The 27,744-nt window shown below is 45.4% G+C and overlaps 1 protein-coding gene across 2 annotated transcripts in view; it reads left to right on the forward strand.

Annotated features, from left to right (window-relative positions):
• The first annotated feature begins 9,427 nt into the window (after nt 1–9,427).
• Nucleotides 9,428–27,744, forward strand: part of Usp10 (ubiquitin specific peptidase 10) — a 49,001-nt gene continuing 30,684 nt past the window's right edge. The window contains exons 1-2 of one of the 2 annotated variants that reach the window (XM_075977453.1): nt 9,428–9,562; nt 25,263–25,331. In XM_075977453.1, the coding sequence (XP_075833568.1) occupies nt 9,542–9,562; nt 25,263–25,331 (90 nt within the window). In that variant the 5' untranslated portion in view covers nt 9,428–9,541. The remainder of the gene's footprint in view (nt 9,563–25,262; nt 25,332–27,744) is intronic. The other variant, XM_075977452.1, reaches the window with a different exon arrangement.

Here is a 27,744-nt window from a genome sequence, read left to right on the forward strand (position 1 = left end):
ACGCGTATGCACACAGACACACACACAAACACAAATAAATAAAATGTGATATTTATTTGGTTTTTTTTTTTTTTTTTTTTTTGGTTTTGGTTTTTCGAGATAGGGTTTCTCTGTGGTTTTGGAGCCTGTCCTGGAACTAGCTCTTGTAGACCAGGCTGGTCTCGAACTCACAGAATTGTGCTTGTCTCTGCCTCCCAAGTGCTGAGATTAAAGGCATGGGCCACCACCATCCAATTTGTGATTATTAATTTTGGAGGCGTTTTGCCTTTGTGTGTAGGCAAGGTTTCAAGTCTAGGCTGGCTTCAGACTCACTAGGCTTTGAATGCCCCCTGATTCTCCTTACCTCAAACTCCTAAGTGCTAGGGTTCCCAGTGTGTGATATGTATATATATATATATATATGTGTGTGTGTATATATATATATACATATATGTGTGTATATATATATATATATATATATATATATATATATATATATATATATATATATATATGCTGAAAAGTTTTTGCAGCCTGATAAACCAAACCTCTCAACTGACGCAATAATCTGAATCAGACCAAATCAAACCGAATTAGAAAAAGCCCAGGTTTAATGGATACCAGTACTCCCGGGAGACCTTCCAGGCCCTCAGAAAGGAGATGGGGAAAGAAGACCTAAAACCACACGTTTATTCTCTGGGGGGCAGTTTAAATACCCTGCTAGAGTGGTCTTGAGGACCTCTGAGGAGGTGTCATCGTTTGGTGGGCTTTCTCTGAGATGGAGTCTGGACTGAGGAATCTCCAAGGGGAGGGGACTTTCTACCCAAACATTCCAGACTTTTTGGATGAGTGGATGCCAGGGGCTGAGGTGAAGCCTTAACCTAAACAACAACTATTATTTATTTATTTGTTGCTGTTTATGTTTTGAGACAAGAACTCTCTAAGTAACTCTTGGCTGGCCTTGAACTCACAGTCACCTTTCTGCCTCTGCCTCCCTACTGCTGGGATTTAAGGCCTATGCCACCATGCCCACACTACATGCATGATTAAGAAAAACATACATTTATTTATTACTTATTGAGTGTTATGCATGTGTATGGAGGTCAGAAGAAAACTGGTTAGCTTGTCACTTGTCTTCTTCCACTATATGGTTCCAGAGATTGGACTCTGGTCACCTTAGCCTGCTGAGCCCTCTCAAGGGCTTGTGTTTTATCACTTAGAGCACACTGGATTACATGGTCCGTCAATCTTCTCACTATTCATTATGCTTTCATTTCCTCACATCTGTTTCCTTTGCCACTGTCACCAGAAAGTCTTCAAGAACTGGGAAGTTGGCTGGGTGGTGGTGGTGCACGCCTTTAATCTCAGCACTTGGGGGCAGAGAGGCAGGCAGATCTCTGTGAGTTTGACGTCAGCCTGATTTACAAGAGCTAGTTCCAGAACAGGCTCCAAAACTACAGCAAAACCCGTCTCGAATACCTCGTAGATACCTATTTCCCATAATTCCAATTTTGTTTGAAAGCTTGAATTTTATCATTGACAATAAATGTCAAAGGCATGAAGCTTTTCCTGGGAAAATGTTACCTCCCTGTCTGAGGACTCTGGGAACAATGATAATAATTTTCAGCAATTTCTAAGCTCCTAGTGTATGCAGGCTAAGCCATTCACGTGTATTAATCTTGATATTCACTTATGTCACATGTAACACGGCGGTCACGTGGGTCTATAAAACGAAGACACACTGAGAATGAACTTAATCTCTGCGGCTGCAGGGGCTGAGCCTCGGTGAACTGAAGCAATTTCCCTTCGTCTCTTGGCATCTTTCTATTTTCCTGTATTTACACTTTAGCTAGTAGATTTCCAGATTTCAAAAAAACTGAATGAAGTTTCCAAAAATACAATGCCAGGTGCAAATGCCTGACTCATGAGGTCCCACGGTTTTCCCGGCTTCCTCTCAACCAAGTTTTGCATAGGCTTTGTATCCATGGGAAACTCTCAGACAAGATTCACGTAGGGCAACAACAAAAGGTATCAGTAACTTAAAGGATGGATTAGGGGCTGAGGGAAAAATCCGGAGCTAGGCCAGGTACAGGCAAATGGGAGGGAGTTCACAGCTAGTGAGGGTTACTTGCTAACTCTCTGGCAACAGGCCGAAATGAATTTCTGCCACACATTTAAAACATTTTGGGGACAGTGATGGAGCACACCTTTAACCCCAGCACTCAGGAGGCAGAGGCAAGCGGATCTCTAAGTTTGAGTCTAGTGTAGTCTACAGTGTGAGTTTCAGGACAGCCAGGGCTACGCAGAGAAGCCTTGTCAAATAAAAAAAAAACCAAAATAGTATTGGAGAGATGGCTTAGTGGTTAAGAGCACTGGCTGCTCTTCCAGAGGTCCTGGGTTTAATTCCCAGCGACTGTATTGTGGCTCGAAACCAATTGTGGGGTCTGATGTGATCTGATTCTTTTGGCATAAAAATCATACATGCAGATAGAACACTCATAAGTAAATAAATCTTTAAAAGAACCTAAATAAGTAAATATCACGTGACTTTTTGAGTTTTATTTAGATTTTATTTTATGTATGTATTTTGCCTGCCTGTACGTTTGCATTGTGTACTTCCTAGCACCCTTGGAAGTCGGATGAAGGCCTCAGATCCCCTGGAACTGGAGTTAAAGATGGTTGTGAAGCCCACGTGGGTGCTAGGACTCAAACCTGAATCTCCCGCAAAAGTAGTCAGTGCTTTTTTTGTTGTTGTTATTTGTATTTTGGAGATGGAGTTTCTCTGCGTAGCCCGTCCTGGAACTCCTTCGACCAGGCTGGCCTTGAGCTCACAGAGACCTACCTGTTTCTGCCTCCCAAGTGCTAGGATTAAAGGCGTGCACCATCACCACCCAGCTAGGTTTTTGGTTTTTCAAGACAGGGTTTCTCTGTGTAGCCCTAGCTTCCTGGCACTTGCTCTGTAAACCAGAGTGACCTCAAACTCGCAGAGATCTGCCTCCCACTGCCTCCTGAGTGCTGGGATTTAAAGCATGTTCCACAACCCCAGGACATAAGTCACTCACCTTTCCTAGAGCCCTGGGAGGTGTTACTGTACCCATTCTTCTGAAAGAGGAAACTGAAACCCGGAAAGCTTAGAAACCCACCTTTAGCCGGGCGGTGGTGGTGCACGCCTTTAATCCCAGCACTCGGGAGGCAGAGGCAAGCAGATCTCTGTGAGTTCGAGACCAGCCTGGTCTACAAGAGCTAGTTCCAGGACAGGCTCCAAAACCACAGAGAAACCCTGTCTCGAAAAACCAAAAAAAAAAAAAAAAAAAAAAAACCAAAAAAAAAAACCCACAAACAAACAGAAACCCACCTCTGCCGCACCCGTGTGTGACCAGATTCCAAACCTGACTTCCTCAGATTTGACAGGCCTGGAGGAATGCTCTGTCTCCAGGCATAGAATTAACTACCACACACTAGGCTATGTGGCCCTGTCTAAATAGGAAGCATGTTTTCTTTCTTTCTTTTTTTTTTTCTCTTTTTTTTTTTTTTTGGTTTTTTGAGACAGGGTTTCTCTGTGGTTTTGGAGCCTGTCCTGGAACTAGTTCTTGTAGACCAGGCTGGCCTCGAACTCATAGAGAGATCCGCCTGCCTCTGCCTCCCGAGTGCTGGGATTAAAGGCATGCGCTGCCACCGCCCGGCTGGAAGCATGTTTTCTTGAGGCCCTCTGGAAAACATCTGCTTAAGGGGGACCCAGCTCAAGGGTGGGGGGGTCCCAGAAAGTCTCAAGCTCTCTCTGTACAACAATGAAAAGCACCTGGTCATATTGAATGGCAGGAGGTGGGGGTGGGGTTAAAAAGCACCAGAGGCCACACCCCATGGGGGATGTCTATTATCTCCTAGGTAGGCGTATTGCCCTGAGTTAATTTATGAGAAGAACATAAATTATTCCCTCTACAGCTCTTCAAATTAAAAATGGACAAGGCGCAAACCAAAAAGATGGCGGTGCTGAGTGCCTTCCACAGGGGTGGTCGCCTAACTGGCTGTAAGAGGCCCGCTGCATTCCTCTGCTTCTGGCTTTTATCCAGGTCTCTGAGACAGGGCCTCATATAGCCCAGGTTGGCCTCTATTCAATATGTGGTTAACTTTTAACTCCTGATCCTCCTGCTTCTACCTCTGGAGTATCAGGATGACTGGATGGGCACCATAATGCCTAGTGTGTGCTGAGCTTCATACTGTTGTGCTTTCCTGACGCTTTAAGTGACAAGCCACGCCCACTCCCATTACCTCTGACCTGCCCATGGCCATCTTGGGCCCTTCCTTTTCTGCTTCCTTGATGTGTGTGCTTTTTATTATAAGGAAGACCTGGGAATGTTATGGTTTTGGTCCCTTTAAGGGGCAAGCCACACCCATTCCCCTCCCCATCCGCTGAGGCAGGCTGATCTTCAGCTTCCTGAGCTCGTTCTCTTTTCCATCTTCCTCTCAGAGGCTTCGCTTCTGCTTCTCTCCCCACTTCTCTGCTTCCCCCTTCTCTGTCTATTTCTCCTCTTCTCTCTCTCTCTCTCTCTCTCTCTGCCTCCCTTCACCTTTCCTCCTCCATAACCCCCTGAATAAACATTCAACTTCACCCTGCATGTCATGTCTATCCATGTTTCTGTCTTCTGCCCGACCGCCATGTGTCTCCCTGCCTGGGGCCCACTGCCTGCTGCCACATGGCCCGCCACCACTGCTCTGGGACCAGCAGCAGTCTCTGCCTGGGACTGGCTGTTCCCAGGGCCTGCTGTCTGCCGCCACATGGCCCGCCACCACTGCTCTGAGACCAGTAGCCGTCTCTGCCTGGGACTGGCTGCTCCCAGGGCCCGCTGTCTGCCACCACATGGCCCGCTGCCACCATTTGGGACCTACAGCATTTCTGCTGCCTACTGCCGCCGCAGCATTTTTTAGAAAAGAATAACACATACACCCTGGGCAAGTGCTCTACCAAAGGAACTCTAGCTCTCCACCCTCCTTCTCTCTCCTTCCCCCTCCCTCTATTTTCACACCCCCTTGTCTGCCGCCTCTCTTGCTTTCCACTATGCTCCCTTATAGGGACCCATGTGATACCATGGGACCAAGTTGGATGACCCCAGTTTACATCTGGTTTTGATGTCCTCAGTATCATTCCATCGGCAAAAGTTTCACTGCTCAAGTCACGCCTCCATCTGTGCCGGCACCAGGCTGGGCTGTCTTAAGATCTTTAGGTGGGGTTAACCGCATCCCATAGGAGAGATCCTCAGAAAAGTTAGGTAACCTGTCCAAGTTCACACAACCACAAGGAGGGTTTGAAACTCTATAGTGGGCTGCTAAGCACTGTGGGTGCCCTGTGGGCTCCTACTGAGGCAGGGTAAAAGAGAAGCATTAGAGGCTTGGGGAGGGATGAATCCCAACACCTGTGGGTGGGAAATCTTCCTTTATACTTCCTGTTCTTTGAGAGTCTTGAAGCTGGAACTGATAAAGCCAAGGTTACCTACAGAGATAATGTATTCTTAGGACTGGCACAACTGAATGATAAATGCAATGAGCCACTCCTACTTTGAGTGAGGAAGTTTGTGTAACCGAGTCTAACCCTGTTAGCAACCCCACCCATCTCTCCCTCCCTCTGTCACCTCTCTTATTTTTCCAGGCATGGTTTCTCTCTGTAGCCCTGGCTGTCTGGAACTCACTCAGGCTGGCCTCTAACTCTCAGAGATACACCTGCTTCTGCCTCCTGAGCACTGGGACTAAAAGTGTGTGCCGCCAGGGCTGGACAGATGGCTCAGCAGTTAAGAGCACTTAAGAGGACCTAAATGCAACATAATAGAATGCAATACATCTTTGCATCATTAAACAAATGTTCCACAGGATACATAAATGTAACATATCTTAAAATAGTCTACAACAAGAAAATTATCCTTTTTTTTGAGACAAAATCTGTCTATGCAGGCCATTCTGGCATGGAATTCACAAGAAAATCATTTGCCTACTTCTACCTCCCTAGTGCTGGGATCAAAGGTGTGTGCAACCAAGCAGGGCCAAAAGAAAACTCTTTTAGGGGAAACCATGGAACCAACTCATATAGTTTTGTTTTGTTTGGTTTTGGTGAGTCAAAGGTTGTAGTAAGAACTGTAGTCTCGTCCTAGGGAGACAGAGGCCAGAAGATCAGGAGTTCAAGGTCATCCTTGGTTCTATAGAGATTTTGAGGTCAACCTGGGCTACCTGAGAGCTTATGCCAAAGCAAAGGAAAATAAAACCCAAGACACCTAAGAAAAACTCACTGGAGCAGCTGTGTCCATACTTACATACCACCTTTTCCCTCCTTGTCTCTCTCTAAATCCTAAACTCAGTCTGACCTATGCGCCCTCCCTGTCCTAACTCAGTCTGACCTATGCGCTCTCCCTGTCCTAACTCAGTCTGACCTATGCACCATCCAGTGTAATCTTCTTGGGAGGTTTTACCCAACTGTAGCAGGTTAGGGGAGACTCCCCTGGCTCCTATGACAAAACTGGGGCATAACTGCTCTCTCTCCCCCCAAAATTTCTTATGCTGGGAGGTGGTACACAGCTTTAATCCCTGCACTTTGGAGGCAAAGGCAGAGGGGATCTCTAAGTTCTAGCCCAGCCTAGTCTACAGAGTGAGTTCCAGGACAGCCAGGGCTACACAGAGAAAATCTGTCTCTGTCCTGAAAAAAAAAAAAGGTTCAAGGGCACCCTGATCTGGAGAACCAGGTACCATCACAAAAGAAAAAAGTAAGAGGAAGGAGAAGGAGGCAGAGGCTTGGTTGTGCAAACCTTTTATCCCAACACACCAGAGAGAGGGCAATGTAGATTTCTCTGAGTTTGAAGCCAGCCTGAGCTTACTAAGGGAGTTACAGGCTCTCTGATACATGGTGAGACCCTGTCTCAAAATAAATAAACCAATGTAAGGAGACGATTGTGCTCATTGCTATGTTGATGAAAGACACAGTCTGAAAAATTTCAGAGTAACTTACCAGTGTCTGCCAAAAGTTTTCAGTGGTTCAGCAAATAAGTAAAAAATAAGTTCAAGCCGGGTGGTGGTGGTGCACGCCTTTAATCCCAGCACTTGGGAGGCAGAGGCAGGCGGATCTCTGTGAGTTCGAGACCAGCCTGGTCTATAAGAGCTAGTTCCAGGACAGGCTCCAAAACCACAGAGAAACCCTGTCTCGAAAAACCAAAAAAAAAAAGTTCAAGCCGGCCATGGTGGTGCATGCCTTTAATCCCAGCATTTCAGGAGGCAGAGGCAGGTGTATCTCTGTGAGTTCAAGGCTAGCCTGTTCTACAATAGCTAGTTCTAGGACAGGCTCCAAAAGCTACAGAGAAACCCTGTCTCGAAAAACCAAAAAAAAAAAAAAAAAGTTCACAAGCAAATAAGGAACTAAATTGTTGCAAAATATTAACACTTATGGGATCTAAGTGATACTATATTTCAATTTTTCTCTAAAACATTTTGCAACAACAATAACAAAAACCCGTTACAATTGCTATAATATTGTTATTATTGTGTGTCATTGTATCTATGCTTCGATGAAGACAGGAAAACTAAATCCACACATGGATAGATACTTAAATGCACAGAAAACCCCATAGACAGGTGCTGGAAACATGGCCGACTGGTTCTGTTCACAGCACCCACCGAGTTGCACACAACCATCTGTAACTCCTGTTTCAGGGGATCTGACACCCTCTTCTGGCCTTTGAGTGTGCTTGCACATACATGCAGGTACCCTCAAAGACATACATATACATAAGTAAAAACAGTCTTAGAAAAACTATTAATTCATATGAATTTGCACAGTAATGTCTATTGGAGTTTTAATCAACATTTCATGAACAAAAAATGGAACTGAAAGTAAACAAGATCCAGCCCTTTTTTTTCTTTTTTGACAGGGTCTGTCTACATAGCCCTGGCTGTTCTAGAACTTACTACGTTATTAAGTAGGCTTGAACGTCTTTAGTTGTCAGAACAGAAACAGTAAAGCAAACCTGGCTTGGTGTGCATCCTCCCGCCTCTACCTCTTCGGTTCTGGGACCACAAAAGTGTGCCAATACATTCAGGTTACTTGGTGCTTGTGATAGAACCCAGGGCTTCATGTATGTATGAGTGCTAGGCAAGTACTCTGTCAACTGAGTTACATTCGCAACCTCAAAGGGTCTTACTTTTACCCTAGGTTGACCTGAGACTTGTTACTCTGTATCCTCCTGCCTCAGCTTCTCAAGTCTTGAGTGTTAGGTTTACAGCAAGTACAAACTTGCTCAGCAAATACAATGTTCATTTACTAATCTTCTTTGTGTGTAGTGCTGGCATCAGAATCCAACAATGACAAGAGTCAAACTTGTTCCCACAGTCCACGAAATAGTGAGCCTGATTTTTCAGAAATGAGATGCCATAGTCTATGGACGCTCCTCCTGGACAGGCCTAATCTCTGAAGCTAAGCAGCATCAGGTCTGACTAAACGTTGGGTGGGAGACATGTGACACCTTGAAACACATACAGTGCAGCACAAGGGTGTGCTTGAGCTGGGCAAAATAAGACCTCGAGTTAAGATGTTTTTTCATTCGGTCACAGGCGGGGAGGACTAAGAAAGGGCAGTAACTTATCTGAAGGCATACAGAATGGGGGTGGATGATAGACTGTGCAGTCAGGTAGGGGGCTCAGCAAGGGTTTCTTGCAGTGTGTGGGTGGGTTAACAATCGTCCTCCTGCCTATGTACCCGCATATGCGTGCTATAGGGAACATCTACTGCTCAGCGTGTTAAGACCTGAGTATGAGTTTGTTTTGAGACAGAGTCACCTTATGTAGCTCAGTGGGACCTGGAACTTCGCCTGCAATTCATGGATGATCCTCCTGCTTCTGCCACCTATGTACTGAGACCATAGGAGAACAATCCCGGATCAACGAGATCTTTTTTTTTCAGACGAATTAATTAGTATATTTTGTGTGTGCCCCTGTGTATGTCAGAGGACAATTCTGTGGAGTCAGTTTTTCCTTTCTGTCATGTGGATCCCAAGGATGGAAGTCAGGTCGTCAAGGGTAAAGGAGGCAGGCTCCATTACCCGCTGAGTCATCTCACTGGCTCCCTCAGCGTTTATTCCTGTGCTTTTAAACAGGTTTTTTTCCCTAATGCCAGGCAAAGCTAGTGGAGAATGAAGAGTGAAAAAAATGAATGAACGGTCAGAAGAGAGCGCTCCATACGGTAAAGGATCCGTGGGGATCGCAAGTGGCGATGCTCAGGGCCGACCTCATGCGGCCGCGGCGCAGACACCGGGACTCTACGTAGCAGTCTAGGGGTGCGTGGCCACCTCCATTCGCACGCCGTCGCCCGCAGCGGCCGCCTTCCACGCACCGCTGGCGGAAGGGTCGCCGGCCGGGGCACACGCCCACCTGTCGCGCGCAGGCGCAGAACGCCGCCTGCTCTCCCGCGGCGCGCTCAGTGCGCAGGCGCGGCGGCTGATGCGAGTGTGTCTGTGCGGCGAGAAGATGGCGGCTACGGGGGACGCGGCGTGAGGAGGCAGAGCAGCGCCGAGCCTCATTGAGACGGGCCGCCATGGCCCTCCACAATCCGCAGGTAGCGCGGGCCGCGTCCAGGGTGGGAGGTCTGGGCCACGGGAAGGCCTCGGGGCGGCGAGCGCGAGGTGCGCGGCGGCCGGGCGGTGGGGGAGGCGCCGGCACGCTGCCGGCCTAGGCCCGCGCCGCGCCCCTTAGCGCCGCGCGCCCCAGCACCCGAGACCGCCCGAACTGCTCCGAGAGCGCCCGAGCCGCCCCGAGAGCGCCCGAGCCACCTCGAGAGCGCCCGAGGTCGCAGGGAAGGCCTCCGCGTGCCCCGCCGGCATCCGCACAGTCCCGGGCGACGCTCTGGCCCAGCGACTCGGGTGGTTGGTGCGCTATGGCGCCGTGGGCACCCGGCCCTCTCCTCCGGGATACTGTTGCATTGAAAATTGGGAACCCCATGGGGTGGCACACTCTGGCCCGGGGCTGACACCTTTTGCACGGAGCCCGGGCTGGGTTGGGGCCCCGCAGGCCGGAGCGCCTGCTGCGCCTTGCTCTCGGTGCGGGAGCTGCTCTCTCAGACCCCTGATAAGACGCACTTCGGAGAAATGAGAAGTCAGCACGTGGTGCTGCTTCTCAGGGCTGCGTTGGGCCCGGCATTCGTTGAGGTCTCAGACCTAGACTAGAAATTGTTTCCTTTTATTATAATTGTCTGAGTGATTTTTTTCCCCCTGCCATACTGAGGAATAAAGTGAGCCGTGGGAAGCTGGTTGGGGAGCCAAAAATCTCAACCTTTGATGGCTGGGTCTTTACTGGCAGGCGAGGTCGATCTGGTTAGACCACCTTTGAAAAACGTTTGTGTCCTTTTATTTTGGGGCACGGTCTCCCTCTGTAGTCCAGATTGGTCTCTAACTTGGGATTCTTCTGCCTCAGCCTGGTGGGGTTGCATCCACGAGCCAACTTGTGCTTTTGAAAGGTTATTTTAATAACGGTTTCAATGAAGGTATGATGGATTTAAACCTTGAAATCTTTTGAAATGAAAGGCTAGATCCTCGGAGAAACTGCAGTTCTATTAAATATGTGGTGTTTCTTAAATCAAATCAGAACTTTGCCTGTTTGACCTTTTCCCTCCTTTTGTAAATTTACCTTTGTATTTGGTGTAGTTCTTTGCAATAGAAAGGGAATTCGCAATTGTTGAAAAATATTTTTGACAAATGTTACCATTCAGAGTTTTTATTAGTTCTTAAGTGGTAGACAGATCTTTACAACACAGCCCTGGCTGCCTTGGCATTCAGACAACTGCCTGCCTCTGCCTCCAAGGTGCTGGGGGTTCCGGGCTCTATTCTGACCTTTTTTGTTTTTTTTTTTTTATTTTTTATTTTTCGAGACAGGGTTTCACTGTAGGTTTAGAGCCCCCCACCCCAGTTTTTTTTTTCTTTTGAGACAAGGTTTTTCTGTAGTTTTGCTTCCTGTCCTAGAACTAGCTCTTGTAGACCAGGCTGGCATCGAACTCACAGAGACCTACCTGCCTCCGCCTCCTGAGTGCTGGGATTAAAGGTGTGCAACACCACCACCTGGCCTTTTTTTTATTTTTAATTTTATGTGAATGAATGCTTTTTGTGTATGTGTTTTTCTGGTGCCTATCGAAGCGAGGTGAGAGCTTTGACTCTTGGAACTGGAATTAGAATGGCTGTCAGCCTCTGTATGAGTGCTGGGAATGGAACCTGAGTTCCCTGCTAGAGCAACTGCTTTAAACCTTGGAGTCATCTGTCCAACCCTTCCTCAGAGGTTTTGAGAGATTTCAGCCTCTTGCTCAACTCAAATATGGCTTTAGTCTCAGCCCTAGGGAGGCAGAGGCAGGCAGAGCCCTATGAGTTCGGGGCCATCCTGTTCTATATAGGAGTTCTAGGATGGCCAGAGCTATATAGTGAGACCTTGTCTCAAAACAAATTCTAGTTGACTGCCTTCTTTTATTTTGGAGATAGTCTGAAGAGTTCATTCTGAACTGAGCTGTAATGCAATGCTTTTGTGTGTGTGTGTGATTTTTGAGATGAACAGAGCATGTTTAAGCTTAATTGGCTTTCTCAATCACCAGAAACAATGTCAAGTTGATGGAAATGCTAGTGATGCTTTGGAAGCTTGCAATTTGACTCTTCAGGAGTCAGACTGGCAGGTCTAGCTAAACATAAGTGTTAGCAGTGCCTTGGATTGTCTAGTGGCAGAAAGGGGGAAAGGTAATATAGTTTGAGTCCTGTTGTAATTTTAAAAGAATAGTAGTACAAAAGCTGTGTAAGATTAAAGACCTATAAGTAACCTCAGGCTGGGAGAGGCGGAGGCTGCAAGCAGGTTCAGGAGTCCAAGGTCAACCTTGGTTACTTGGCAAGTTTCAGGCCACCTGGATTATGAGAGTCGTCCCCCCCCCCTCTTTCACACACACAAGAAAAGAAAAGAAACAAGATTCCACTATTGGATCTGTCTTGTTCCGAGTATTTTAACAATTAGTTCATTCATTCATTCATTTATTCATTCATTCATGTACTGACAGTTCACCGTGTGTTAGCCTCGATGATAGGTAAACTGGTTTCTCTTTTCAGCTCATCCACCTATCTATCTATCTATCTATCTATCTATCTATCTATCTATCTATCTATCTATCTATCTATCTATCTATCTATCTATCTATCTATCCAGGGTGTCTCTGTAACAGCTCTAGCTGTCCTGGAACTAGCTCTTGTAGCCAAGGCTAACCTCAAACTCACAGAGATCCGCCTACCTATGCCTCCCTAGTGCAGGGTGCTGGGATTAAAGGCGTGTGCTAGGTTTTCCTTGAAGTAGTTTCCACAGGTTCAGATAAGGGTTAGTTTTCAGTGGACTTGCAGAGGTTACAGGTTAAGGCTTTCATATTTTGTAGCCATTTTCATGTTTTGAACTATTTGTTTGAACCCTGTTCTGTGGATTAAAGAGCAACAGTGTAGAATTTAGAAACACCGTGTAGGGTGCGTGTAGGGTGCGTTCCTGTCCCCCAGCCTAACCAGTTCGGGGAGGAACTGTCACCTGAGCTGGAAGTGAAGCTGGCATGCCTGAACTGCTCAGTGAGTTGAGAGGATTAATTTGAAGCTACCAACATGCTTTCTACTTGAAGAAAAGTCCATATTGAATCCACAGTGTTGTTTCTATACCCAGGCTGGAGAGATTGCTGTTGGTTTCTGTTCTCCTTTACACAGACCCTAGCATCTTTCATGCTGGAATTTCTTGGATGTAGTTTATAGCACTTGGCGGAGTGTTAAACGGTCATGGAAGTAATTTGTAACTGATGGCTAAGTTAGGACAATTCTTAAAAGGATATTTTTGATACAGTGTTTTAATATGTAGCCCATGGTGCCAGGGAACCGTGGTCTGCTCAGACTTGAGACTATATAGCTCCTACTTCAGTTTCCTGAGCTACCTTACGCTGCTGTGCCATCAGAATCACAGTCCTACAGGGGTGCGTGCAACTGAAATAAATAGCAGTTTTGAAGTGGTAACGGGGTATTTTGGTGAGAACATAACAACAGTAAAACATTTCAGTCAATTTTGAGACTGTATGTGCAATAAGAAGTGCAGGAACTGGGGGTCTCCTTAATGCCTATTGCTGTGTTTAGGGCCTCACTCTCTTGTCCTTTCAGCCCACCCTGTTGGGAACTCAGAACGGTGGTGGGCAGTAAGTGGACAGACTGTATTTTTTGATTCTTCTCTAGGGCTAACATTTGTTACGTGGAGGTAGAATGGTTTGAACGGTGGCACACATAGGAAATTCAAAGGAGAAAGAGATGCCATAATTTGGTGATTGCCTCATGCAGGCTAGATTGTCAAGAATGGGAAACAGCTGCCATTTCCACTTGGATGAGGTACATCTAGTCATTTTTAGTTTTGAAAATTATAGGTGTGTAAGTACTTTTGAGCAGTGGATCAAGTTTTAGGGCATACTTGATGTCACTGGGGGACAGTTCTTACTGATAATTTACCAAAGTATGGGAAGTGGTTAGCAGCACTTGTTTGAATTTGTCATTAGGTTAGTGTGTTGCAGTCGACTGGTACACATGGAGAGTCACTGTCACAGAGTAGACACATGCGGCTGCAGTGGAATTTGCTGGCCGTGGGATATCGGATTAGTGTCATTTGTCTCTTAGTGCCACTTCAGCAGGGCACTATTCATTTCTAAGATTTGCTTGTGCTTGGACTGCAGTTTTTCTGTCTGTGGAAGCGATCTCCTAAAAGGCCTTGTGTGACCACCCTGTTGGGACAGGTTGGATTAAGAACTAGTGTTGGGAGCTGGAGAGATGGTTCTCTGAGGAGGTGATGGTACTTGCAGAGGACCTGGATTTGATCCCATGTGGTATCTCAGAATGTTGTCTGTAACACCAGTCCTGGGATATTTGCCACTTTTTTCTGGCATTCTCAAGCACTGAATGCACACAATACCCAGACATACATGCAAGCAAAACACTCATATTCATAAAATTAGAAAAAAAAAACACGTATTGGATAAATTTTGCTGGTGCACATGTTTACCTCAGCATGTGGGAGGCTGAGCATGGTTGGGAATTTGAGGCCAGTATGGGCAAAATTCTGTCTGAAAAAAGCAGAATGAACATAAATTGGAACATAAAGGTTGCCCACATGCATGTTTATTTGTTTCAAAGATCAAAAATGTATGATTTGTAGCCAGGCGGTGGTGGCGCACGCCTTTTATCCCAGCACTCAGGAGGCAGAGGCAGGCGGATCTCTGAGGTCTAGGCCAGCCTGGTCTACAAGAGCTAGTCCTGGGACAGGCTCCAAAGCTACAGAGAAACCCTGTCTCGAAAAACCAACCCCCCCCCCCAAAAGAAAAAATTGTGATTTGTAGTAAACCTGAGTGTGACTCTTCAGATTACAGATGTTTGTGAACTGGTTATTTTCTTAGTATTGAGAAACTCTTTGGCAGTGATCCAGTTTTCATTGGAAGACCTAGAAAATTAGAAGCTGCCTGCTCTGGTTCTCTGCCCATTTCAACACCTGTTGTTATTTCAATTATTCTCCTGGGAACAGGGCAGGTGAGCTGTTGGGATAGAAGAGGGATTTGGGACTGGTATCAGAAGACTCAAGAACCTCTTCCTGGAACTTTATCCTCACAGGAGAGTTGAGAGGCTGTACAGGACACATGGGAACGGGGCTGCTTCCTGTGTGTAGGTACGTGGCCATGTTCATGCAGAGACCAGAGAGCTACACTTAGGTGCTTCCCTCCCTTAGTTCCCTGAAGCAGGGTCTCTCACTGAAGCCAAAACTTTAGTTCCAGCTAGACTGACTGAAAAGCTAGTTAGCTAGCAGGCTCTGGGGTCGGCTTGTCTCGACCTCCCCAATGCTGGGGTTGACTTGGCTGACTTTTTAGGATCCTTACTATCCTATTTTAGGGGGCTGTGTCTGTTTGCATCTTTGCTGGCAGTCATCTTGAGGACCATCTCCTAGTCTACTCTGATCTAAGAGTCTCACAAGTAATGGCTTAAACGAAAGCTTATCCTTCAGTCATTTGGTGCCTAGTTAACAGCAGCCACACCATCTCTCTTTATGCTTTTTAAAAACTTTGCCAGACAGTGGTGGCAAACTTATTTAATTCCAGCTCTCAGGAGGCATAGGCAGGTGGATCTCTGAGTATGAGGCCAGCCTGTTTTGCAGAATAAGTTCAGGACAGCTAGGGCTACAAAGAGAAACCCCACCTCAAACAAAAATATTTTGGGTGTGCAAACATGTTGGTAGACCCTTGCTTCTTGGTCTAGTGTATGTGTGTGTGTGTGTGAGAGAGAGAGAGAGAGAGAGAGAGACAGAGACAGAGACAGACAGAGACACGGAGACTTTAAATGTAGCTAAGGCTTCCTTCAAACTTGCTATTTAGCCACATAGTCAAAGACGGCTTTTGAGCGTCCTGTTTCTACCTTTCCAGTGCTGGGGGCTACCAGTGCTGGTTTATATGATGCTGGGGATTGGGGACCCAAAAGATTTACTGTACCATATTCACTGTGAAGAAATACAGATGGATAGATGTCAGTTGGCATCTAAGTGCTCCTTAAGAACTAAACTCAGAGCTGGACAGTGTTAGAGCATGTCTTTAATCCCAGCATTTGGGAGGCAGAGGTAGGTAGATCTCTGGGGGTTGGAGGTTAGCTAACCTGATCTACAGAACAAGTTCCAGAAGAGCCAAAACTACTCAGAGAAACCCTGTCCCGAAATAACAACAAAATGCCAAACAACTTAATTTAGTAGAAAAGTACTAAGCCTGCAACAGTGGCTCTCCTATAGGTCAATTTCAGTGGGTACCCAGGCTGGGATGGAAAGAAGCTGCCTGGTGAAGAGTGTACCCTGAATCCTTAATTGGGTGTTTTGACTGTGTGGGACATGGTTGATACAACTCTGTGTTCACAAAGACAGAATTTGGAAGACTGAGATCTTTCAGTGTCACAGCTGCTGGCTAGGAACATGTAACAATCATGTCTTGGTCTCCTGAATATTGTGATTAGAGGTGTACACTATGTCCTGCAAAATTCATTTTTATGTCTTAAAATACCAGAGTAAGGCTGAAGTAATATATGGATTATGTTTTGCAAGCCATGGACCTTGTCACCTAGAGAGCCGAAGAGTATTTAATGGAATCCATTAGCAAACCTGCAATTCCCTTTCATAAAGGATCCAAGGCTACACCCACTGGGGCTCTCACACTAACACACTGGTGCCCTTGCTGGAACAGAAGCCGTTCACCCTGACTACATTTCTTTTATCTAAGTGTTGTCAGGATCACCCATTAACTTACGGGTTTATTGGTATTCTAGCAACTGTCAAGAGGCTTTCTAGCATTTCTTTGTCTTCTGCATTTCGCCTGTATTAGGCTTGTCGCAGAGAAGTAAAGCTAGGGTATCTCTGATGTGTGTGATGTGTGTGGTAGGGGAGTGCATGTGTGGAAGCCAGATGACAACGCTGTAGGTTCAGTTCTCTCCTTTCACTTCTCTGTGGGTTCTAGAGAAGAATCCCAAGTCCTGGTTATACTGCAGCTGCCTTTACCTGCTGAGCCATCTTGCTTTCCTAGGACTTAACATTAAAATACATGCTTCTGCCTTCTTTACCTTCCACTAATTGTAGCCACAAGGCCAAAGCTGTGGCGAGATAGGTGGGACCCCAGAAATCAGAACAGGGGTCCTGCCCGAGAGAATTTAAAATTGAGACTTAATTCTAGGTTTGTGATTTCTGTCCATTCTATTTTTTCCCCCATGTGTATGAGCATTTGCCTACATGTGTTTGTGGCCCTCTGGAGGCCAGAAAACTGTATTGGATCCTATGAACTGGAATTGGATAGATATGGTTGTGAGCACCGTATGGGTCCTGGAAACCTGGGCCCTTTGCTAGAGCAGCTGGTGCCTTTAACTACTGAGCCATACTCCCCGCCCCTTTTAAGAATAATTTAAAAAAAAATTAAAAAAAAGAATAATTTAATTTCTGTGCATTGGTGTTTTGTCGGCATGTATGTCTAAGGGTGCTGGGATCCTCTGGAACTGGAGTTATAAACAGTTGTGTGCTGCCATGTGAGTGCTGAGAACTGAACCCAGGTCCTCTTAACCGCTAAGCAATCTCCAGCCCTCCAACCCCTGTTTTAAAATTTAGCTGTTATACAAAGAAACCCTGTATCAATCCTTATTAAAATTTAATTTTTTTTTCTGTGATGGAGCAAGTGCTGTACCCCTGAGCTAAGGCTACTACCATCCCAGCAGATATCTTGATATATGTAAATGTTTTTTTGTTTTTCCAATCAGTATAGCTCTGGCTGTTCTGGAACTCTGTAGACCAGGCTGGCCTTACACTTGGGTCTGACTGCCTCTGCCTCCCAAGTGCTGGGATTAAAGGCGTGTGCCACAGTCTCCCGACTGACTTTTTTTTTTTTTAAAAAAAAGTTATTTTAGGATCACAACAAAATTGAGAAGCAGGGTGGTGGAGGTGCACGCCTTTAATCCCAGCACTTGGGAGGTAGAGGCAGGTGGATCTCTGAGTTCGAGGCCAACCTGGTCTACAAGAGCTAGTTCGGGGATGGGCTCCAAAGCCACAGAGAAACGCTGTCTCGACGAAACTAAAAAAGAAAGAAAAGAGAGAGAAATTGAATTGAGAAGATGAAGACATCTCCTCCCACTTGTAAACTTGTAAGTAGTGTTCTCCTTTTCTTATCAGTGGCTGCCAAGGCATCTCTATTTAAGACCCAAATTAGGTTCCCTGGGTAGTTGCGATCATTTGGTAGAAAGGGGCTTGCAGTACAACCCTGAGCATTGAAGAAACATTGCGGTTGCTGGCACTGTGGTTTGTGTGGTCCTGTGTGGGTCTCTATGGCCTGTGTCAGCCATATGTTATCACCATTCCACACACACCACAGAAGAGAGGCAGGGCTCTAGATCAGGAGGTTGATAAGCCGGTTGTTCTGGAGACTTACTTACACGGGTCTTTTTTTTTTTACACGGGTCTTTGATCTTCTAGAGGACACTAGGCCAGGACCTGCTGTCCATAGAGGGACTCTTATAGTGATTCTCAAATGAAAGATGTAGTGAAGGAGTAGATGAAATAAAGCTGGGCGTGCTTGCAGGTGTTACTGTGCTGGCTAATGTGTAGGTTACACTTTGATAACAGTCCTTTCAGATTTTAATTTTACTTAGGAAAAAAAAAGACATGCCATTTGTGAGCAACTTATTCCCGCAAAAGGATATGGGAAAGGAAAAGATGAAAGTGTGCCCAAGTGAGCCTTCATCTTCAGTTTGCTTGTCATTCGTATGTTTTTGGTTAGGCCTCAGGGTCTCTCTGACTTGGTAGTCTGGATTTGGAATGCTCTGTTGCCCAAGCACTGGGTCGGGGACTGGAGCTGCCACACTCTGTCTCTGTCCTACCCCACCACTCCATTCTGGGATCCCATCTTCGGGTTGTAGTGTGCCATATACTGGAACAAACAGTTCAGAAACTATTCTGAAAACATTTCAGTAAATTTTTTATTATTATTTTTTGTATACAACACATTTGCCTGGTGCCTACAGAGGCAAGAGAGGGCATTATATCCCTCTCTAGCCCTACATTCCACTCTTCACTGTAGTCCTGCGCTTTAGCTTGATACTGTAAAAAGAGGTGATCTCAGCTAGTAGGTTCTTGTTGGTCCATTACCTCTCTACTAGAGGCCTAAAGGAGCGACCATTCTTTGGAGAGAGTGGTAGGTCAGTCGTCTGAGTGACTAGAGAGGAATCTGCTAGTTAACCTGAAATGTTTTAAACATTTTTAAACATTTTTACTTTATATGTATGGGTCTTTTTGCTTGCATGTATGTCTACACTGCATTCATACAGTGCTGGTAGAGGCCAGAGGAGGGTGATACCATGGGACTGAGTTACAGGCAGTGGTGAGCCACCTTGTGGGTCCTGGGAATCAACCCCCAGTACTTAGGAAGAGTAGCAATTAAGTAGTAGTTAAGAACTGCTGACCCAGACGGGCAGTGGTGGCACTCGCCTTTAATCCCAGCACTCGGGGGACAGAGGCAGGTGGATATCTCTGAGTTCGAGGCCAGCCTGGTCTACAAGAGCTAGTTCCAGGAAAGGCTCTAAAGCTACAGAGAAACTCTGTCTTGAAAAATCAAAAAAGAAAAAAAAAACAAATAAAAAAGGGAACTGCTGACCCTTCTCTCCAGGCCCTTAACGTAAAGTGTTTGATGTCTTCTCCACAGTCATCTTTCCTTCTCTTTATCAGTGTGCTGCAGTGGCCCGCACACTGATAAAAAACATTCTTTCCCTCTAACTCCTGACTTTTTTCCAGACTGGCACATTTACTTCTGACAAATAAGATGCAAAACTAGGGCTTCTGTATTAGTTTGTGAGTCTCCCCTTCCTTCCACTCTACTGCACTCTATGGCATTGGCTGTCCTGAAACTCACAATGTAGACCAGGCTGGCCTCAAACTCATAGATGCAAAGCTGGCAGTAGTAGAGCATGCATTTAATCCCAGCAGGCTAGCCTGGACAGCCAGGGATACACAGAGAAACCCTTTGTGGAAGAGGAAAAAAAACCACAAAAACCTAAAATGAAACAAAACTCACACCTCACAGAGATGCACCTGCCTCTGCCTCATACTAGGATCAAAGACTTGTACCACCATAAACTGTCACAAAAGATGTTTTAATGCCTCCAGTTTAGGGTGAGTATAAATGCCAAGAAAAACACAGGCTTACTAGGCGGTGATGGTGCACGCCTTTAATACCAGCACTCAGGAGGTGGTGAATCTGAGTTCAAGGCCAGCCTGGTCTTCAAGAGCTAGTTCTCTGTTACACAGAGAAACCCTGTCTCAAAAAACCAAACCAAACCAAAACACTGATTTTTTTTTTTTGAGACTCTTGTAGCCCAGGTAGATTTGAACTGTGCCTGAAAATGACCTTGAGCTTTTGATCTTTCCTCCACTCACAAGTAGGTAGTGCTGAGCTCACGAGTATGAACAGTCTTACCCTGTTCTATAGTGCTGAGGATGGAACCCAGGGCTTCCTGCATCTTATGCAAGCATTCCTCAGCCCTATTATTTTGTTGAGCTAGGTCATAGCTCAGGCTGACCCTGAACTCCAATACACTTCCTAAATGTGTCACCAAACCATATCAACCATATTTGCCTTTCTTTTTTCTTTTCTTTTTTTCTTTCCTTCCTTTCTCTTCCCTTCTCCTCCCTCCCTTTCTCTTTCTTTCTTGGAGTCTATGTAGTCCTGGCTGTACTGGAGTTCTGCTGGTCTCTGTGTAATCCTGGTTGTACTGAATTAGGCTAGCCTTGAACTCATAGAGATCCTCCTGTCTCTGTTGAGTGTGCACCACCACTCACAGTTCTTTGTTTTTAAGATGCTCTTTCTTTTGTTTCTTCAGGCCAGGTGATGTGCGTCAGCGTGTCATACTGCAATTACTGTGTCATATCCTTCTGTACTCCTGACAAGCACAGTCCTGAGGGCTGCGTGAGAGACCACACTCTGTAATACCAGCAAGTGTGCGAGTGCCAGTTAGTGAGCATGCCCGTTCCTTTGCTGGCATGGCTGGAGTTAGGGCAAGTTGTCCCCGAGACCTTAGGACCATGGGCTTTGTCCTTCCCAGTTAGAGCTCTTTAGCTCTAGAGCTCTTTAGCTGCCCCTGGTTCCCCACTCCATCTTCTGTGTGTGCCCGGCTCTGTTTATCCTACCTGACATTTCTAATCCACACACCCCCATGCTGGAACATACCAACCCACCGTGGCTGAACTGCAACAAAAGTCATCCCTAAATGTGGCTTACGACAACCCCCCCCCCAACAGCTGTGGCGTGGCTTTGTCCCCAGCATTTATGACCTTTGAATACCCATAGGTGTGATATGGGTGCTTTGTGCTCATTTTCTGCTCTGTAAGCCTAGGGCGAAGACTTTTGCTTGCTCATCACTATGTTCCGGAGTCTACAGCATGGAAAATGCTCAATTAGTATGGATAGATTAATTAATGGAAGATATACTGTAGTTTATGTTTGAAGCCCAGAGTCGAGTGTGGGAAAGGTTATGCAGGTCACTATTCAGATCTAGAGTGAGGAATGCTGTCCCAAAAGGACATGGTGATATTTAGAAAGGGTTGCTGGGGGAACAGTTCACAAAGTGCCTGTGAAAGTCTAGCCTGTGTAGCTTGTGTATCAGGAAACTGGAGTGTGGAGAGGATGTGGGTGCACAGTGAGTTTGGTAGACAGTTCCTGAGAGCGCTTGTAGATTCACTGATCATCCCGGAAGAGCTTTTCCAGGGAACCACATTTACACTGTTGGAAGAAAGCACTGTGGTGGGCGAGTGAAGTTTGAGGAAAATTCTTTTGTTTTTTTTTGTTTGTTTGTTTGTTTTGTTTGGTTTTTTTTTTTGAGACAGAGTTTCTCTGTAGCTTTGAAGCCTGTCCTGGAACTAGCTCTAGTAGACTAGGCTGGCCTTGAACTCACAGAGATCTGCCTGCCTCTGCCTCCCAAGTGCTGGAATTAAAGGTGTGTGCCACCACCGCTTGGCTTCCATTGCTGTTCTTACAGAAAGGACTGGGAAGCAGCTAATGGTGGGCTTTTGTTGTATGAATCATGGTTTCTAATTTTGAGATTGTGTATGGAGCAACCGCTTAGCTTGAATTTTCAGTGGAAGTACCAAGAATATACAGCTCGCCAATTTAAAGCCTGACAATTTTAATATTTGGAATAAAATATGTAAATGAAGTAAAGTAGACACCAAACTGAAACACAACTCTCCAAAGCTGCGGGTTGCTATCTATGAGAGTGGCTTTGTAATGCTAATGTCTCTGTTCCCTCTGCCCGGGACTTCCCCTCATGCAGCTCAGTCAGGGGAGAAATAAGCCTTTCCCCTGCTTTTTTTTTTTTTTTTCCCCCCGAAACAGGGTTTCTCTGTGGCTTTGGAGCCTGTCCTGGAACTAGCTCTGTAGACCAGGCTGGTCTCGAACTCACAGAGATCCGCCTGCTTCTGCCTCCCCAGTGCTGGGATTAAAGGCGTGTGCCACCATCGCCTGGCTCCCCTGCTTTTGTAACACTCAGCAGCCTGCACTTGCATTGTGACAGCCTGTGAATATTGTTATATCCTGAGTTCTCAGCATCTGCTCAGATTACCCTCAGTCTCAAACAGTTCGCCTGGGGTAGGTGATGGTTAGTATATATTGTTATGTCAGTGAAACTCCTGGTTTGCATGGACTGAGCAGTGTCGCCTTCAGGTGTCTTCCATCCATGCAACCACACCACTCTAGAGCATTTTTTGTTTTAAAGATAAAGTTTCTCTAGTTGTCCTGGAACTAGCTCTGTAGACCTGGCATTGAACTCACAGGGATCTACCTGGCTCCGCCTCCTGAGCTTAAAAGTGTGGACCACTTCACCTGGCTCACTTCCCCTTTTCAGTTAAGGTTCAGAGTGTTGAGCAGGTAGGTTTTGGTGCGCTGTTTCCAGGGCCATGTTTCCCCTTCTTTACTGTTTTTGCTTCTTTTGTTTTGCCATGCTTGACGCAAGTCAGAGCCTCACAAATGCCAGGCGCAAGCCCCACCCCAGTCCTACCTATTGCTTAATCCATGTCAGGCCCAGGAGCTCTTCTACTTGGTGAGACATCTTGGAGCTACCTGACCCAGCTCATTTTCTGCAGAGAATGAAGGCTTTGCTCCTTCACAGCATCTGTTGCTTCGAAGAATGGCCTAAGCCTCCCAGAGAGCAGAAAAGCTGACCAGAACCCCTTTTTAGCTTTTATGCAAGCTCAGCCTGCTTGCATAGTTGTGTACTACAGTGGGAGACTGTCCTAAGTAAGAGCTTGTGGTAACTGCCTATCTCCCTTAGAAATTGAAAAGAACTGAACAGACCCAAGGTCCCGCAGATTACTTGTCTCACAGCTACCTCTCGAATCACCAGGAACCTGTTCAAAAGGCAAAGAACATTAATTTGGGGACAGTAGACATATTCAATTCAGTTTCTAGAGATGAGGCCTTTAGAAGCTTAGGGGCCAAGAATGTTGTTCTCCAGTGCCCCCTAGTGCCACACAGTAATGGCAGACCTTAAGTTTCCCTTGCTGGCCGACACTAGTTTCCTGTGATTCTCATCTATGCTTCTGTGGGTGAACCTGGGAAGGTACTCTGAGCAGGATGCCTTTTCTTTGTCTTTCTTCCAGTTCTTATGTTTGTGTGCCACTCCCTGGAGCTTGGCCTCTGCTTCTGCAGTTTTATCAGCATATTGTATTTTTTTTCCTTTTTCTATAAATGTAAATTTTATTTATGTGGGTATTTTACCTTCCTGTGTATCTATGTACCCTGTACTCTTAAGTCAGAAGAAGGCCTAGAATTCCCTGAAAGTGCAGTTACAGATGCTTATGAGCTGGGAATGGGACTCAAGTGCTCTTAACTCCTGGACTGTCAGCTTCCTAGAGGATGTTACTGGTTACCACTCAGGTATGCGTCACTTTGGCTAGGCAGATGTATTCGTGTATCCAGTACAATTGTAGCCCACTCCCCTAATTTTAATGAGTCCCTTGACTCCAGATCTCAGTATTTTCATCTTTTCTACCTCTGACAGTGACTTCTCCAAGCATCGAGGATTCTGTTACACATCTGTGTCCCATTAGAATGGTGTTTTTTGTGAGCAAAGCTGGTGCATAGGAAAGGCCTATGTGGATGTATTCACAATAGTTGGAGATCCTGACCCAGGCTCCTATAGTGGATGCTGAACACAGATGTCAGAACCTTGACTTCTGGCGTCAGCAACTAAACTGAAACTAGTCTTTTATATTAGAGGTGCACTCACTTACAAAAACTCATGAAAATAGATTACAGCAGGAGGATGTACTTCATGTTTCTTGATGTATGTGAACCAGTGAGAAGGGAGTCAGGATGGAGTTGCAAGCAGTCCTGGCTATCCATTTGTCATTCACTCATGGTATTTGGTGTCACATAGCTGCTAGTTAACAGTTCTCCTGGTGTCCTTAGATGGATTAAGTGTTCTCAGCACGGTGTTGGCTGATGGGTGAGAGGTGCCTTGTGCAGGGATAGATTTAAGCATGTCTAAAATTCTGTTCTTTATACCAACACATCTTTTCTTTTTTGTTTGTTTTTCTTTTTCTTTCCGAGACAGGGTTTCTCTAGCTTTGGAGCCTGTCATATAGCTTTGGAGTCTGTCCTGGAACTAGCTCTTGTAGATCATCCTCTAACTCACAGAGATCCGCCTGCCTCCGCCTCCCCGAGTGCTGGCACCACCACCGCCCAACTCATTTTGTTTTTTTGAGATAGGTTCTCTACACAACCCTGCTGTCAGAACTCACCCTGTAGACCAGGCTGACCTCAGACTCATAGAGATCCACCTGCCTCTGCCTCCTGAGTGCTATACTGACATTTTAATTAGTTTCTGTTTTGCCTGAACATGTTTGTGCATCATGTGCATACCTGGTGCCCACAGAGGCCTGAAGGATGTATTGAATTCCCTGGAATTTGGGATACAATTGTGTGCCATCATTAGAATGTTGTGAAATGAACCTAGGTTCTCTGCAAGAGCAGCCAGTGCTCTTAACTCGTCCATCTCTAGTCCCTAATTAGTTTTTTGAATAAAACATGATTTAAAAACAAATATTCTAAAATAACACACACTAGCGCCCATCTCTTCCCATGTGTAACTGCACACCTCCATAGATCTCTGTCAGACTGGGCCACTTGGCAGATTCAGTTATACCAATCCTGTCAGTGAAGGTCACGCCTAGCACTCTATGAAACTAGAGGGTTGTATCTGCCATGTTTCTCTGAGTCCCGTTCATGTTTAGAATAAATGACACATCTTTAAAGATTGTTACCCAGGATCACTGACACTTTTCCATGAGTTTTCCTGTCCTTTGACAGGGAAAATGAAATGGAGGTAGGTAATGATGTCACTCAGCAAAGAGCTAAATGGAGGTGAAAAGGTGAACCAGGAAGTTTCCCACAGGCAGGAGCCTACATGCTGTGACCATTCTTGACTTGCTTCAAAATAAGCTCTTTCAACCTTGTTCTTTGAGAGTTTACAGAAAAGGTTAGGTGGCCTTTTCTTGCATGTCATGAGAAAACACCACCCCTAAGAACCTCAGCTTTCAACTTGAGGCCCCTCATTGCTTATTTGAAAAGGATTTGGGGGATTCTAGTCCAAATGTTTCATAGGACAAACTGTAAAATATTGACTTTTAAAAAATAAGTAATGTGTTTATTGTATGTAATCAAATGTTCTTCTTGTTTTCAGTATATTTTTGGCGATTTCAGCCCTGATGAATTCAATCAGTTTTTTGTGACTCCCCGCTCTTCAGTTGAGGTAAGAAAAAAATTTTTCATGCTCATATGTGTAAAAATGATTGACAGTTCATTTTCACTTTAATTGAGAGTCCTAATAATGCATAGATGAGCAGAGACTACACCATGAGTGTGCTGGACCCATTTGTTGCTCTTGTATTTGCTTTAAACTTAGAAGGTGCCAGTAGACATAGCTAGACCCCTATTTCTTCTTCCTGGCTCCTTTTCCAGAGGTAGTGACTGCTGGGGTGGGCAGCGCATGCTGTGTCCATAGCAACTGTCGAGTGCTGTGTGCTTTAAGATCATCCCTTTGCAGGTCACTTTAAGCCAGTGCTGTATTCCCAAGTTTATGCTTATACATTTGTTTTTTTTTGTTATTGTATTGTTTTGTTGTTACTGCTTGTTAGTTTAAAGATTGTTTTGTGTGTATTAGTGTTTTGCCTGTATGTATATGTACCACTTGCTTGCTTGGGGCCCATGGAGATCAGAATATCGGATGCCCTGGAAGTGGAGTTATGGATTATTGTGAGCTCCATTGTTGATGCTGAGGCTGAACTCAGGTTCTCTATAAGAGCTGTAAATACTGAGCCACCTCTCCAGCACCTGCTTTCTGGTTTTAATTGCTCAGTAGTTCGTCACACACATTGTAATTTATTTACTACACTATATTAGTGTGTGTTTACTGAGTGTTGTGGGAGCTGCCAGGTTGGGTTAGTGGGTTCCTGAGGGAGTACATGATGATTTCTCATTTCTATCACCTATCCCATAGATCCACTCCTCCCATCCCCAACTCTCTGTCTCTCTCTCTCTGGTCTCACTGTGGCCTTGAATTCACAGAGATCAGCTTGCGTCTTTTCCCCACTAATGGGATTAAAGGCACAGTCCCCTACACACAATTCCGAGTAATATGGTACACACTCATTCCTGCCCATAGCTGTGGTATAGCTTGATCTGGCTTTATTTTCTATGTGCTGTGGGCTTTAAAATTTTAGTGAAGCGCTTTCTTCTGTTTCTAAGATCAAGAACTGGGGGTAAATGGGGAGAGTGTTAAAGTGTAAAGCATATCAACTGAGAGCTTTTGTGCCTGTCTTAGGTGTTTGTTTAAAAACTTGCTCCAGTAAGATAGGGAGCCAGGGAGAAGCAAACAGGTGATTCTGTGTGTGATCTTTAATATTGGTGTTGTTTATAAGGATTACTGGTGTTTCTAGAGCTGTGCTCTGATTTATGAGCAGTGGCTTGAAAGTGGATCTCCCTAGTGGAGAATAGTCAGGTAATTTAGTTGGTCTGTTTGAGCCCTCTATTGTCTACTGGTGCTGGAAAGTGTTTATTCCAGGAGATACTCAGATTTTAGTATTGGAAGCAACATATACATCAAGTGTTACTGAACAGATCACCCCTAGTACCATAGCTGAGAGAGAGAGAGAGAGAGAGAGAGAGAGAGAGAGAGAGAGAGGGAGAGGGAGAGAGAGAGAGAGAATATGAATGAATGAATGAATGAATGAATGAATATGGGGGGGCACCAATAAGGCTCTTGGTTGTCATTTAAGGATTTTTGTTTGTTTTTGGCATAGGGTCTCCCTATGTACCTCTGGCTGTCCTGGAATTCACTCTTTAGAACAGGCTGGCCTTGAACTCAGAGATCTGTCTGCCTCCCAAATGCTGAGATTAAAGGCATGCACCACTATGTCCCACTTTAGATTAATTTTTAAAAATTGTGTATGTATGTGCGTGTGCATGTGGTTTGTGCGTTTGTGTGTGCAATGCATATGGAAACCATAGGTGTTAGATTTCCTGGAGCTAGACTTATAGGCTATTGTAAACTGACTGACAGGGGTCCTCTTCAAGAGTAGGAAGCACCCTTAACTGCTGAGCCATGTCTTCAGCCCCCTGAATTGGTGTCTCAAGGGCTTGCTTTCAGATTATTACATTGTGTTTTCTGAATGTTTGAGAAAGCTGGAGATACTACGCTGTGCAGGGCCCCAGGCTTACATGCTTCTCAGAGTAAACTGGACCTACTTTGTCTCCAGCGTCTCACCTTTGTATGGGGAGTTACATTTTTTCTTTTTTAAAAAATATTTATTTATTTATTTGGTATGCAATATTCTGTCTGTGTGTGTTTGCAGACCAGAAGAGGGCAGCAGAGCAGACCTCATTACAGATGGTTGTGAGCCACCATGTGGTTGCTGGGAATTGAACTCACGACCTTTGGAAGAGCAGGCAATGCTCTTAACCACTGAGCCATCTCTCCAGCCCCCGGGGAGTTACATTTTTGATTTGATGTATAAGAGACAGAATTTTACTTCATAGTCCAGGCTGGCATGAAACTCGCTATGTTTCTCAAATTGGTCTTGAACTCATGGTGATCCTCCTGCCTCAGCCCTTTGATTGCTGAGATTCCAGGTGTAAACCACCAAATCTGGTACTTTTAGTATTAT

The sequence above is a fragment of the Microtus pennsylvanicus genome, chromosome 6 (genome assembly GCF_037038515.1).
Source record: "Microtus pennsylvanicus isolate mMicPen1 chromosome 6, mMicPen1.hap1, whole genome shotgun sequence".
Classification (NCBI taxonomy): Eukaryota; Metazoa; Chordata; class Mammalia; order Rodentia; family Cricetidae; genus Microtus; species Microtus pennsylvanicus.